This window comes from Apteryx mantelli, chromosome 4, assembly GCF_036417845.1.
Source record: "Apteryx mantelli isolate bAptMan1 chromosome 4, bAptMan1.hap1, whole genome shotgun sequence".
Lineage (NCBI taxonomy): Eukaryota > Metazoa > Chordata > Aves > Apterygiformes > Apterygidae > Apteryx > Apteryx mantelli.
This window is the reverse complement of record NC_089981.1, coordinates 59,762,786-59,779,004: the sequence shown is the minus strand read 5'-3', so window position 1 is coordinate 59,779,004 and position 16,219 is coordinate 59,762,786. Positions and strand designations below refer to the sequence as shown.

The 16,219-nt window shown below is 37.6% G+C and overlaps 1 protein-coding gene across 4 annotated transcripts in view; it reads right to left on the bottom strand.

Moving 5' to 3' along the window:
- NUBPL (NUBP iron-sulfur cluster assembly factor, mitochondrial) overlaps nucleotides 1–16,219 on the bottom strand; it is a 139,212-nt gene that overhangs the window by 40,634 nt on the left and 82,359 nt on the right. For all 4 annotated transcript variants that reach the window (XM_067296713.1, XM_067296710.1, XM_067296709.1 and 1 more), the window contains 3 exons: nucleotides 10,375–10,460; nucleotides 5,821–5,941; nucleotides 2,193–2,275 (listed from right to left, as the gene is read on the bottom strand). In XM_067296713.1, coding sequence (XP_067152814.1) covers nucleotides 2,193–2,275; nucleotides 5,821–5,941; nucleotides 10,375–10,460 — 290 coding nt within the window. The remainder of the gene's footprint in view (nucleotides 1–2,192; nucleotides 2,276–5,820; nucleotides 5,942–10,374; nucleotides 10,461–16,219) is intronic.

The following is a 16,219-nucleotide window of genomic DNA, read 5'->3' as shown; positions in this document are numbered from 1 at the left end:
TAATCTTCTTCCCTTACTAGAAGGGTTGTTTTGGTTGTTAGTAATTTCCTCACCACTTGTGAAAAGGCAGCTTCCTTTTTCCACCAACTACATCTAAGCCAAATAAACTAAGCGTATGTCAAGACAAAGATAAACCGTGCTTTAAAATAAAGAATTTAAATAATATACCTTTGCTTATACATTTTAAAATTCTAGCATAAACTGAGAGAGCTATATTTTTTACATATCAGCAAAGCAAGGTGAACTCTATGGCAGGTATGTAAGCAAAAAAAAGTATTAGCTAACTTATTTTAAAAACACGTTTTAGTCTAGCCTTCACAGAGCTTAAAAGGTGCAACAACATGCTGGGTTTCTGAGAAGTCAATCACCATCCTTATTACCCACTGTTTGAATCAGCTAGGTATTATTTCAGTTCTGTGACTCTGTATTTCATTTGTTAAGTGTGTTCTAACAAAGACAGCACAGATATGTGTATAAAAAAAATCTATACATTTAAAGGACAAGAGCAGAGATAATTTCAGAAGCTCAGTGCACATTGTTCTCTATCTGAAAAACTATGATTGTTCATGCACGAATAGCCACAATTTAGTTTATTTGAGAAACACAGCAATGGGTGTAATGCATTAAAGATTAGAATCTGATCCTATATGACCTCTTTCTCCATCAGTTATGTGCTAAGAATTCTTTCTTTTAAAATATAAGCAAACAACAATCACTGTCTTTAAAATTTCTCTTCATATTTAACTTAATTGCCATAAATGGCACTAATAACCCCTCCTTTCATTACCAAGAATATAGTCCAAGAAGAAACAGATGGCAGCACTGCAGACTCTGTTAATTTTCAGAACATTATCCTACATGTTTGTGTTATTAGATTGATAATCCTGCAGGTTACAGACTCTTGATTAATACAGATTTCAGATATTGTGAGTGGAGAGAGCCTTCCATCTTGGTTTGCCCAGCTGTTTTGCCTCAGCATTGACCTGAGCTACACATCTATTCATACCTTAGCACTTATTAGACTTCCCAGATAGAACCTACAGTATCATTTATACTGATGCCTTTTCATGATGATCTAGACTCAAGATCACTTCACTGTTGCACATAGGCTAAGCAGAGGCCTTGTCTAAAACTAGCACATATGTTTCATTCAATCAGGATGCCATATCTTTTGCTGCTTCTCTCTCAAAGCCAAATGAAATATTACAATTTTAAAGACAGATGCTATTCTTCCAGAATCCTGATCAGTATGTTAGTAACACTGGATTCTTTTTTTCTTCCTTTAAGAGTAGAAAGGAAAAAACTATTTCACTATGTGCCTACCAATGATGATATTAGGAAGGATACCTTATTTGTACTTTCTACCTTATCTCTAACTGATTCTACCATCTACTATCATTATTAATCACTTTTTTTAATGGCAACGTCTAAACACCAGTCAAGAATGAGGCTCCACCATGCTATATAGTTTACAAATACAATGTGACAGACAACTCTGTGCCCTGCAGAGCTTGGCAGACAAATTTCAGCACTGGGGCAAGTTTAAAAAAAAAAAAAAACTTGTTAGGAAAGTCTTACTGTCAGTATTAATGACAACATTTTATATGCACAACTGGTTTTCTCTAGAGACATGTATATTTGACTCCCACCACCTCAACAACTCATATTTACCTTTGGCAATAAAATGTTATGGTAAATGCACAGAAAAACCCATTTCCTCCTGTGTGTAAATTCCTCCACTTCCAGCTGAAAACAATCCAGGTACTGACAATATGCAGGTTCTTGTTCCAAACATCTTTTGATTGGACCCTTTGACAGTTTCCAGGCTCAACTACCAAAGGCTCAACTGACAGCTTCAGAGGACCTACATTAGCTATAAGGTCTCATGTGGCTTGACACTGACCTTCCTCTTCTCAGCAAGCCAGAATCTGGATCAAGTCCTTGTTATTCTGAATATGATTCAGATCAATTAAACAAAATACATGCACACAAGGAGAATGGATGACCAGCATTCCAAAACTAAGGACCACAGTTACTTAGTGACACTACACTCTTTTACAGAACCTTATTTCCCTAAGTTACATTCGGATAGACATTTCTGTTCAAACAATGATGTAAAGAGCCTTACAAATGATGAGAAGCACCCTCCACTCTATTTATTTATTTATTTAAGTGCCCTGCACCAAACTTACAGCATCACTTTGAGGCTGTGAGATCACAACAGGCTGTCCTGAATCACATGTCTCCCTTACATTAACATGCAGTGGAATGTCTCCTGTAATTAAAAAAAAAAGAAGATACATTTCTGTGAAGACCTAATATTTCTTAAATGTATTTCATTAAGCTAGCTCTGAAGTGACTTGAAATCCAATTCAGGATATTCTTTGAATCACTTAATCTAAAAAAATTAGCATTTAAAATGAAAATTGGCTGCAGTAGAGTTTTTGCACATCCATAATCATTAATGTTAAACATATATTGGATTTTTTATGACAGGGTGTTTGCTTTCTTGACTGTTGAATACAGAGAAAAACACAAGTTGAGATACAAACAATTTTGAGTACATAAAAAAAAATTTGCTCGTGTGTTAGGCAAATACTCATCATGCAACTTACTGTTTAGCTTATCTCATCTCCTCATTGTATATCCTTTTCAATGTTGTTTTAAGATTTTAATCATTATTTAAAGACTTCTTTGTATACTTAATTTCCAAATAATAACATTTGTTAATATTTCCATTAGGCCTTGGATCCAATTAAAGGTAGATAACTATTCAGCTTGTTCATCTTCCCAATAGAAACCTTCTTTATATTGTGCTTTTATAATGAGCAGGGAACTGTTAGAGAGGAACGTTCTAAAGAAGAATCAATTAGTAACCAATCAGATTTTTTTTTCACTTCTGAAATATATTTTCTGAAATACAGTTTTGCAGCACTCAAGAAAACTTGAAGTTCCCACCATCAGTTCACTGAAACATAGGTAATTATGAGGTGAACTAACAATAACCTACTTTCTTTTAATGGAAGATACAACTATATTCTACAGCATGGACAGATGTAGACAGAACAGACTACATTTAGTTCAATCTTGACTGATCTCAGAAGTTGCATCAGTTTAACTCATATATTATGACAATGATTATTTAACCTAAATCAAGCCCAGTACAGATTACTGAAATTCAATATAGTCATAAAGAGAAACATTAAAAAAACAGCATAAAAATTGACATAACTTAGAAATAACAAAAGTAGTTATAAACAAAAACTCTAGGATTGAAAGCACACAGGAAAAGAGATTAAAAGACAAGCAAATAGCAGACAAAAACTGTGGCTCCATACTTAGTTGAATATTTGAAGAAATTCAACCACTTTGTAATTTATGACTATTACAGTCCATTTCTTTCAAATTTAATCAGCGCTTATTTTTTCAGTACTGAATGAATTTCTTTTAGCATGAAAGTCCATTCATTTATTCATAAAAAATGAATTTTAAGTGGGTACTTTAAAATTTTCTTAAATGTTTTCATCTTAAATGTTCTTATTAACAGAAAAATACTAACTCTGTAGATCTCCCAGAAGCTAGCTCTTACCATTATTTTATGCCAAGACTAATCTTCATCTTTTTTCAAGGATGCTTTGTTAGTGAAGAAACACTTCTTCACTGTCAGCTGAATAACAATCTCAGAAATTACAAAAAGAATGGTCCTTCTGCAAAATGGCAACCTTTCTCTTTTCTTCCTCAAACCTACAAAGATGTGCTGGCACTACAGGACCATACTACAACTTGTACAGAAAGCAATGGACTACTTTGTTTAGTTCTGGTCATCTGGTTTCAAAAAAAGAAGAAAGCAAAATAGAGGTGTTTCATAGACAGGAAGAGAAATAATCAGCAACACTAAAAATCTTTCTTATCAAATTTAGCACTCTTAGGGGAGACACAAGTAAAAAGAGAAGACAATAAAATTATGAGACAATGGACTACATTCGGAAGGTGTACTGAAGACTCCTACAGTCATAAACTGTCTTCTGTCATAAACAAAAATAAGGGAGGAATTCAGTAATATTAGAAGTGGCAAATTGTGAGCAAATAAAGGAAAATTACTTCTCTATCCTGCATATTGTTAGCCTGCAGAACCTGTCAGATGATATCATGGAAACTAAGACCTTGTCAGGATTCATAACAGGACTGGGTGCTTAGTTGAACAAACAGAATAGCCACAGTTGTTGCAAAATGTAAGCAAAATAAATTTCAAACTTTTTTTTTAAATATGCAATAAACTCTCAAAGCTTTTGGATACAATTCAATAGCATTAGGATAAAACTTCCATCTAGAATAGATTAACATATCATCTGTAAGCAGTAATGTTTCCCCATATGGTAGCATTGTGTATTAGTCATCCTTGGAAGTAGGTGCATATTAATCTGATCAAGTACTGTAATTCTAAATTTAACCCTTTGGGGCATTATTCTTAATCTTCAGGCTGTCAGAAAAAGGCTAGATTACAGAAAACTTCACTCCATTTGTCCTCATACATCTCATTCCTCCTTGCTAAACATGCAATCTCTCGGTCTGCCCCTCATTAGATACTATCACAATCAGTTCTGTCCTCGTAAGAAACACTAAAGAACATTTATGGGACCAATGGCACAGCACATCATTTGTGCCTATGTATCTCAATGCAGGTTTGATTCAACTGCTCATGGAGGATTTGCCTCCCTCCACATAACCCATGGCTGTAGAAGCTCCCTTGGGCTCTGATCACATCTCATTATATACCCAGAAGTCTAAAAGATAGCCCAGATGCACGTCTTTAATTGTGTGTTGCCTTGCTACATTAAGTTTGTGTCAGACGTTGGTATTTTTATGTTGATCCTTCTAGGTGAGCTTCCTGGTTCTTTTTAATGAATTAGCTGTAGAAAATCATTGAGATAATTATAGTAATACATGGAAACACATCATTAGCACGTGCAGTTATCCCATTTACCAACTTAATTACACTGTGTTATGTTTTGTAATTTTTTTTACCGATAGCACAAACTGAAATATGCCTTTCTAAAATAGCAAGAAATCAGTGTATATTTTAGCTTATATGCATGCTAAATTATATAATCATGGACAAATTTTTAAAAAACATGGATGAATTTTCTTTTGAAACAAAATATTTTGCAAAAAATTTTGCAATTCAGCATATTCTTTTAATCTTAACACTTAAATATAACCATTACAGTATAGTAAGAATTAAAACTTGAGTAACCTATATCTAATGGAAAGTAATTAAAATAATTTCCCCAAACTACTTGCTTTCACACAGTAGTCAAGATTTCTTCATATGGGCATAAAAACAACTCCTTTAGACAAATTCTTATGTTATTTCACATACATAATTAGCCATTTCTTTTAAATTAAGTAAATGAGAAAACTTCCATTGACATTAACATACACTAAGTTTTACACGATCAAACAGAATCTTTAGTTATTTGTAAATATTATTAAGTGATAAGCAATAAAATGAATTTCAGGTCATATGGTACATTGATACCAAAACAATTCATGTCTCAGATTATTTATAGTTCACAAGATATTTAAGATGTAATTCAAGAATCTTCATATTCAGTCCACATTCCATGAACAAGCATGCAACAATAATAAGCATGCAACAATAATGAAGTTCAACAACTTAGGTTATTAGTTCTATTATATTTGAACACTGTCTGAATATAGAGTAATTTAAGATCATGCAGTGCCATACTTCAGCTAAAGCTTTCCTCATGCATGACATAAAATTTTTCTTCAAAAATAAAGCCATCTCTATATCCTTACCTAAAATATCCAATCTGAGGCTTTTTGCTAGATCTCTTACACCATCAGCTCCAAAAATGTGCGTCTCATGCTTACATTTGGGGCACTGGAAAACACTCATATTTTGAACAAGTCCTAAAACCTGTTAAATTAAAAGGAAGAACATGTTCAAATCTGGGATTCAAGCATCAGTATTTTCATTATTCATACCTAACAATGAAGAAGAGATTACAAAGAATTTTAAAGAGCACTCATTTAAAATGAGAAGTAACAGTTTCAGACTGTCTCACTACAATGTCTAACTTTCTGAATATCAGACTCTTAATTTCATTATCAACCATTACTAATCTCAGTTTCACCATCATTTACACACCATTTCAAGTACTTCAAGCCTCAAAGATTAACAAAGTTACTTGTAATAAGAAGTACCTCTTGCACAGATCTAACCTCCCAACAACTCTCCCTGCCAGCCCAGGGAAATGTATTTCATCTTAGAACTCTGAGCACTGAAGAATTTTTCTGCTGTGTTTTATAGCTTTGTAGTTTGCAGTTTCAGGAATCACAAAATAAAAACCTACCATTACAAGAAATGATACAATCAGCATACTTTTAAGGTATTTTGTAAGTTATCTTGTAGAGAAGAGTCTTCAAAAAGAACCAATTTGCTATTCTTTCGGAAGACCAGAGAGACATTTTAAAGATCAAACAACAGAAATAAATATGTGAAACAAAGTGGCAAAATCCATGGGATAAAAGTCTAATGTACATGTATTAGGTGTCTTTTTGTTGATGCCAGATGTTCAACATCATTCTTGTAAAATGTCACAAAAATTTGCCAAATCATGCACATAGATCTCTTCTTTCATAAAGTACAATAATGCTAACATTAAAATTAATCTTGTTTTATTCACTTGGCAAACAAAACTGATCACTGAGGCAGGGCAGAATTTCTCAAAAGTGATGGAAATAGCATGCAAATACTACAGGTTGAAAACTACTGATTACCAATCAACTGAAGGCTTCCTTTAAGAGGTTCTGTGTTGCACAATTTCACTTCAAGATCCATATGTATCTAGACATAGGTCACATACATTACAGCCAAGTTTTAAAAATATGAGTATACATTTTAAAGTGTAAAAAGCTATTATAAACCTTGTGGCCTTCTGTGCTTTTAAAAACGTCTCTGAGCATTCTAGTTCTGTGCTTGAACAAGTTGGGCTAGTTAACAGAGGATTTATGTATCCACCATATCAACAAAGCATATCCAAAAGAATATGCCAGTGTTCACTGCAACAACAAATACTGAATTATTTAATTACTTACAGTAAGCGTCTAACTTTTGGCACCAAAATTGAAAAAAAAGGCCTAACTAAAAAGTGCAGAGGCAGCAGTGCAAGCAGGTAAAAGCATGTTATTTACAATATCCTAATAAAAGAGTTTCCTTAGTATCAAAACTTAAACTAATCAAAAGGTGGTCATCTTTTTTTTTCCTATACCACTGTTGTGTGCTTCACGCTACCTTCCAAGAAATCTTCCTTTACTTATGAAAAGTTTTCCAAGGGTTTAAAGCAGGACATGACAAGGAAAAGAAGAATCTGGCACCCCAACTTTCATTATCAATTATCTGCACACATGATGTTCCTGAATGTTGATGTGTTCTTTATGCTTAATTAATGCTCTGGTTAAGTAACAAATTATGCCGAAATCCAAACATACTACCATTTTAGTTGAACAAGATAAACTGAGAGAATGAAAGTCCTCTGACCTTACAGAAAGAGAAAATTCCTGAGATATCCATTTAAGTCATCCACTGTACTTAAAGAATCAATGGTCTTGAGGTCTGAATCAAATCTGACAGGAACAGAAGTGATCAGGGTCACAGTTTCACAACCTGCCACGGACCTCCTGTGCAGCTACAAGTCAGTCACTTGATATTTCAGTGCTTCAGGTAAAAGTGCTTAATAATATTTCTTTCTCCCTACCCTGTCCTATGACAAGCAAATTTTGGCTCTAATATGAAGTCATAATCTTGGCAGAGTACTCTAGATGCTGCAGTAATACTAACAAGTAAATAGCCAAGTAAACAATTTTAGTACAGCTTAGAAAAAAATATACAGCTGTGTTTACATTAGCTGTTTTTTGAAACCTGTGAAAGCCACAACATATTCTTCTCATCATATCACTTTTGACACAGGTGGTGGAGGAGCCAACAAGGAGAGGTGTGCTGCTGGACCTCGTACTAACAAACAAAAGAAGGACTGGTGGAAGATGTGAAGGTTGGGGGCTGCCTTGGCTGCAGTGACCATGAGATGGTGGAGTTCAGGATCCTGTGAGGAGGCAGCAGGGCACTAAGTAGGATCACAACCCTGGACTTCAGGAGAGCAAACTTTGGTCTCTTCACGGACCTACTTGGAGGAATCCCATGGGTGAGGGCCCTAGAAGGAAGGGGTGTTCAAGAGAGCTGGTTAATATTCAAACATCACCTCCTCCAGGCTCAAGAGCGGTGCATCCCTATGAGTAGGAAGTCAAGCAAAGGAGGTAGGAGGCCTGCATGGATGAGCAAGGAGCTCCTGGCAAAACTCAACCAGAAGAAGGAAGTATACAGAAAGTGGAAAGGGGGACAGGCCACTTAGGAGGAATATAGGAACGTTGTTAAGAGTATGCAGGGATGCGACGAGGACGGCTAAGGCCCATTTGGAATTAAATCTGGCTAGAAATGTCAAGGACAGCAAGAAAGGCTTCTTCAAATACATCAGTAGCAAGAGGAAGACTAGGGAAAATGTGGGCCCTTTGCTGAATGGGGTGGGTGCCCTGGTGACAAAGGATGCAGAGAAGGCAGAGTTACTGAATGCCACCTTTGCTTCAGTCTTTACTGCTCAGGCCAGCCCTCACGAACCCCAGATCCTGGAGACAAGAGAGAAAGTCTGGAGAAGGGAAGACTTTCCCTTGGTGGAGGAGGATCGGGTTAGAGATCGTTTAAGCAAACTTGACTCCCACAGATCCATGGGCCCTGATGGGATGCACCCACGAGTGCTGAGGGAGCTGGCAGATGTCATTGCTAAGCCACTCTCCATCATCTTTGAAAGGTCATGGAGGACAGGAGAGGTGCCTGAAGACTGGAAGAAAGCCAATGTCACCCCAGTCTTCAAAAAGGGCAAGAAGGAGGACCCAGGGAACTACAGGCCACTCAGCCTCACCTCCATCCCTGGAAAGGTGATGGAGCAGCTCATCCTGGAGGCCATCTCCAAGCACGTGGAAGAAAAGAAGGTGATCAGGAGTAGTCAGCATGGCTTCACCAAGGGGAAATCATGCCTAGCCAATCTGATAGCCTTCTATGATGGAATGACTGGCTGGGTAGATGAGGGGAGAGCAGTGGATGTTGTCTACCTAGACTTCAGCAAGGCTTTCGACACTGTCTCCCATAACATCCTCATAGGGAAGCTCAGGAAGTGTGGGCTAGATGAGTGGACAGTGAGGTGGATTGAGAACTGGCTGAATGGCAGAGCTCAGAGTTGTGATCAGTGGCACAGAGTCTAGTTGGAGGCCTGTAGCTAGCGGTGTCCCCCAGGGGTCAGTATTGGCTCCGGTCTTGTTCAACTTCTTCATCAATGACCTGGATGAAGGGACAGAGTGCACCCTCAGCAAGTTTGCTGACGATACAAAACTGGGAGGAGTGGCTGATACGCCAGAGGGCTGTGCTGCCATTCAGAGAGACCTGGACAGGCTGGAGAGGTGGGCGGAGAGGAACCTCATGAAGTTCAACAAAGGCAAGTGCAGGGTCCTGCACCTGGGGAGGAATAACCCCATGCACCAGTACAGGTTGGGGGTTGACCTGCTGGAAAGCGGCTCTGCCGAGAAGGACCTGGGAGTGCTGGTGGACACCAAGTTAAACATGAGGCAGCAATGTGCCCTTGTGGCCAAGAAGGCCAATGGTATCCTGGGGTGCATCAGGAAGAGTGTTGCCAGCAGGTCGAGGGAGGTGATTCTCCCCCTCTACTCAGCCCTGGTGAGGCCACATCTGGAGTAGTGTGTCCAGTTCTGGGCTCCCCAGTACAAGAGGGATGTGTGGCACTACTGGAGCAAGTCCAGCGAAGGGCTACTAAGATGATTAGGGGACTGGAACATCTCTCTTGTGAGGAAAGGCTGAGAGAGCTGGGCCTGTTTAGCTTGGAGAAGAGAAGGCTGAGAGGAGATCTTATCAACGTGTACAAGTATCTGAGGGGAAGGTGTCGAGAGGATGGGACCAGACTCTTTTCAGTGGTGCCCAGCAACAGGACGCGAGGCAACGGGCACAAACTGAAACACAGACAATTCCATGTGAACATGAGGAAAAACTTTTTCACTGTGAGGGTGACAGAGCACTGGAACAAGTTGCCCAGAGAGGTGGTGAAGTCTCCTTCCTTGGAGATATTCAAAAGCTGTCTGGACAGGGTCCTGTGCAAGGTGCTGTAGGTGACCCTGCTTGAGCAGGGGGGTTGGACTAGATGATCTCCAGAGGTCCCTTCCAACCTCAGCAAAAAAAAAAAAAAAAAAAAATTGGAAAAATTTGGTTGGTATTTTTATATGAAAGCTTACAGGTACATGGACTTTTCTAAACATTTCAGCTCCTTTGCGTGCATCTAATAAAGCAATGTCTTGTGGAGTGGAGATGATCACAGCCCCTGGGAAAAGAAAACATGAAATGTCATTAAAATCAATACTGTGAATTATACTGCGAAACATTTTGGCTATTTAGAACATGCTACTTCATGCTACTATGAAAATAAAGTTGCAAGTTTATACACTGTTTTTTTTTTTAATTAAAGAAAATGGTGCTAGTTTTTGATTATGCAATCACCCAAACTGAGATATGATATGAACAGACAGAAGTATTTTTTAGATATTTTCATCCCGTAATTTCCTACGTAGAAATCATTTATATTTTGTATCTAGAGGATACAACTGAAGTAGCTGCCATATGACTATCACTAGAAGATAACATGGTCCATATACACCCAGATTTCAGTGAGAATCTCTACACAGTAACTGTTTCATGTCATAATTACATTTAAGATATTTTGATCTAACAGTAAGTATTGCATTAAAAACAAGAGGCAGCAATCTGTAGTCAAATTGCTGTTTTGTGAATCTGCTACAATTTCTGATACAAGCATTGACAGGCACAATCTTGAAACATGTATACCAGACACATCAGCGAGTCCAACAGGACTGGGTTTGTAGGAATTAAACCACAAAACATGAGACCAACTCATGCAAACTCGCACTAGGTTTGAAAAAAGCATGGCATTACTCACTGTTCAGGCATGGCTCCAAGCCACCTGACAACTAGTTCTCCCAAGAGTTATTAAACACATGAAACAACCATAGATCTTTGTCCACGACTAGAATCGAAATAACTTCATAAGACTGCAGGTTAGTATGTTATATTACTCCTTGATTAGCACAGTCTGCAAAACCAGTATGGACATGATAATATTCTGTATCATTTCACAAAAGCAGTTTCTACATCTTTTTGCATATGCTTGGGGGTTTCATACATTATTTCTTCAAAACTTGCATCAAGAATCTGCTCACACTTACCCCTATTTTAAAAAAATGCAATGTGAAAGATGGCATTACCGGGAAATCGATTATCTCTGGTTTCACAATGATCACCAAGGCTCCAAAGCATGTAGAGTTATTTTAAGCTAAACTCACAAAAAAATTTATGCCAAACTTCATACCAAAAGCAGTTAAAATGTACAGTTTTAGATATTATTCTACATGGGACAGAGTTTGCTACTGGGCCTGCAGTTACCAGCCTTTGGTGTTCATGTCAAGGGAAGATATGGGTAGGTTTTCCAAAACATGCAACATCACTGGCATGGGACTGAGTACTGGAAGTGCTGAAATCTTAAGAGCACTCCCAGCTCTTAAAGCACTGGGACGGGAAGCGCCTGCTCCACGCAGAACCCCCATACAACCAACGTGCTGGCTGACTGCATCTTGTCCCCGTGAGAGTCAGCTGTTTCCAAACACTGCCTGCCAGCACATTTGAATGTTTTGAACCAGTATTCTTAACCTCTAGTCTGTGAAAGAAAAATACAATCTGGCACCTCACTCCTGAAAAGCTGCCAGTTTCTGCCTTATGTAATATTAGATATGAGTCCAAAAATTGAACAGCATATGTATTTTACTAAACAAATGTAATTTCCCCATTGTTCTCTAAAACACTAGTACCCAAATATTTTGCTATTTTTTCTGAGTCAACCTGCTTCCAACAACATAGCAAAGAATAACATGGAGTCATTTCAGTTCCATCCAAGTCACCTGAGTTGGTCAACTTCATTAAGATGCAGAGTTACATTTTACAGCTGATATTGAAGTGTAGGGTTAATTCCACAAAATGGATGCACCCTATCCTAAAGCAGCCTGCAAAGAAGTAATTTAGACTCAACGTCTTCCAAGTTTTCTGTGTATTCTAAAACAGAGGTCTTTTAATACTTAGCAAAAATACTTATTACTGCTTTCTTTTCAAATGAAAATGGAAATCTAATGCAAATGTCTTATGATTATACACTCATGTCAGCTGTTTCTCATAACAGGCTTTTTTTTTTTTTTTCTTTTTTTCTTTTTACATTCTTCTCCTAAGATACTGACTCAGTCAGCATTCCCTGGATCTTCACATAGAAGGAACTACCAACATGCAATCACCAACACTTCATTCTACATTTTCTGGTCCATTATTAATGCTTTTATGAATCCAATAATCAGCATGAAATGAAGGACAGAGGCTATGCACGATAAAAACACTCCCTTTTACCACAGTTTATCTGAAGGATATTTTCGACTAACAACTTCTGTTGCTAAAGAACCTCACCCAAAGGGAAAAAGCTAAAAATCTGAGAAGATCCAATGGCATATTGCCAGAATATAGGTGAGGATGGTAGCCCTAAGGGACAAGCTGCCACAGAAACACTGGCTCCCTGCATGAAAAGCTCTGGCTTCTGAAATACGTAAGTTACAGCTAAGCTGGGGGTCAATTTGCCTGGCTTTCTTCACAGAATGAAAGCCAACATGTTCAAGAATCTGGTGGTGAGAGTGTAACAGATGTCCTTCTCCTATATTCCTTTTCACTCTGACCTGGATTACTAGCAAAATCAAAGCAGTTATTTTCCTCTAGCAAAAAATAAAGTTAACTTTTTTGCTCCTGTTTCCTTGTGAGAATAAAGAATCTGAAATCTGCCCCTTCTGTTGGCACTCTTACTGAGGACAGCTTTGAAAAAGAAGCCAGATAACATGTGCTCCCTCCCATAACCACACAGGCATCTGTAATAGCAGCAGCACAAAATCTCACTTAGAATATATGTACGGTGTCTTAAAGGAGATGAGAGGATGAGAATATTCACTATTCAGACTAACACTGTCACTTCAACGTCTGATACTTTCATAATCAGTTTAGACAAGGCTATTTAAAATTATTGTAATTTCATTAGGATTTGTCCTCTCATTCTAAATCAGTTCCCTGAGGCTCAAACTGCTTAACAGTATCTTCACAAAGTGCTTCACTTATAATTAACATGAAAGATACAGGACATCTCCTAATTTAAATTTCTTGAAGTAAAACATAAATTAAAGGTTGTCCCAAGCAAGTACTACCCATCAATTGTAACCAAAATAAAAGTTTTACAGTAAGTTATTGATTTCATTTATTGTTTTAATTAGAAGAAAATTTGATTCAATTATCAGTAAGCTAATTTGGGAAAGAAATGTAGATGTACACTTGAGGTCTTCTGTATGTCCTACCTTAGATTCTGTTCATATATATGAGATTAAACTGTTAATAGAAGCTATAAACACAAGTCTGAAAAGTATGTATTGCTGATGGCTACCAGATATTTACTGACTTGCAGAATTCTATGAGCCTTTTGAACAATTTATATTTATTTATTTATTTTTTACTCGTTTGGTCAGTGATTATTTCTTCACAACCAAGCTAAACTGAGGCACAAAAACACAGGAATAAAAGGGACCTCAAATGTCAATGGCTCCAGTCCCCTCCCAATATAGATGCCCACATCCACAGAAAACTTGTCCAAAACTCATTAAGCTTTGTAATAAGCTCTGTAATCCCCTATTACTCTTACTAGAGAAAGGATCCAGAAACTTCTAATCCTCTAATGGTCAGATATATGATTTTGATTTCCAGACTAAAGTTACTCACAGCCAGTTTATACTGACTTATGTCAAGGCCTTTAAGGTTAAGTAAGTCTTCTCTTTCTTTGGTGCAACTGCTAGCCCAGCAAACCCAACCTGAAGTTCAAGAATCCAGAACATTAGTAGCACTATTTCCTCCACCAGGAGCAGAATATGGTAAATGAGGCTTTACATGGTGCTCCACTCCCCTGAATAAGTTTGCAAATGTTTAACTCAGAATGTGGTGCAAATGATGAACAAGAAAGAACACAGCCACATTTTCTTTGCTATCTTGTTTCTACATGTTTAACAGGAATATGGAACAATAAAGAGATATTTTGATCAATAAAATAATGAAATATGACTGAATTCATGCACACAGCAGGACTCTTAAAGCAGTATATGCAAGTTTACACAGGCCCCTTTCTGAGTGAGGCAAACCAAGGTTGGCAAACTGAACTTAAAAGAAGTTGCTGAAATCATAATGCTATCGCATTGCCCACTGAAATATACCACATACTCTACATTTGCAGTTGTGTGCAGAACAGTAACTTCTGTGCCTTCAGCATACTAAGAATATCCAAGTTAAGCATATCTGATTTTAACTGACATATTTACTTGTTCATGCCTTTCATTTATTTTAGTAACTTCACTGCATTTCAATTGCCAAAAACTTGATGCAGGTTGTATTAATAAAAATTATGCAAGACATATTTTTAATACTTAGCATGCAGAAAATAAAGAGGCAGAACTAACTGTAGCCTACAGCTCTGGTGTTTGCCTTTCTTTTTAACCCCAGTTACTTAATCCCCAGTAAAAGAAAGGCCAGCCTATTCAGCACATTGATACTGACCTTTCTGGTGGACTAGCGTTTAGAAAATGAGGAGCACTGAAAGATCCTTGAATTTCTGTGTATCAAAAATATCACCTATATTCACTGCATCATTAAGGCTGGTATTAGAGGTTCTGGGTTGCAAGACTTAGGGTAGAATCTCCCCAAGCCTTAGATATAGTCAACAGGTACCTAAGCCAACCACTGAGACACTCTTTCTAGCCAGTGGAGAGGAACAACACTCTTCTAAAAAGCAGCTGATAAACCAAGTTTTGAAGCCCACCTCAGGATTTAAAGAATTTTACTTTAAAATAGTCTATTTCCCTCCAGTGTTGACAAAGACAGACTTCACAACCAAACTATGTGCACCTCATTCAGACAGATGATTAACACCTCCTCCCACATACAAGTGTTAGTATCTTCTATCACCCTGATTCTTACTACCTTAGTAAGTAATGCCACCCAGGAAACCTGTGGAGTTAAAAGTAACTGACCAGAAAGACTGACAAATAGTTTTGGAGGATGAAGACACAGAAAGATATACAGCATTTTTCTAATAACTCCATCTGCTGATAGACAGGCATTGAGCGTTCTTGGAAGGAACCACGTTCAGAACTCAGTGTAGCAACAGATGGCCTGATCTGACCACACCACTCACACACTTCTAGCTTTTGCTACCTTTTCCACTGCATCGATTTCAAACTTCTAGGCAAGACTTTCAAGTTATAAATAGAATTGATGAATCTGAATTATATCTATTACGGATCTCTTCAGAGTCCCTCTTGCCTTCTGATAAGTTTCTTGTTATTTTGCAGGTAAAATATGCCTGCAATTAAACAGTTTGCACTTGAAGAGGCAGAACACAGTCCTGCAAAAACAAAGACTTTATCTTTGCTAGAATTTCGGCTGGTGATGCTTACAGATGTGCTAACATAAAAAAAGTTGTCCATCTCCTTCGACAAACATCATAAATAGCTTTTCTGTGCGAAATCTCATTACATCTAGTAACTTCAAAGAATCATTAGTGTGACTTTCTCTTAAGGGACCCAGGCTTCAGACTCACAATATAGATCTGAATTGTCCTGAAGGCTGGATTTTGGCTGCGTCACATCTCCAACCTGCTTGCTACCTTCTTCTTGGAGGAGTCTATGAACAACTGCTCTGACAGCATACGTTTTCAAAACAGCCAAACACATCCTCTTGTGTCCACAAACTAGAGGATAAGTAGAGCTTAAGGCATTGCCACCCTGCCCACATGAAAAGACAACATAAAGCTTAGAGCAATCCTCTTTCCAGGGTATTGACAAGAAGAACTGTATCAAAGAAACTGGGAAGCAGAGGAATCTCACAAGCTGGATCCACTCTTCTTGTCCTGAGGTTAAATTGCCCTTATTAATTAATCAGTAAGAATTA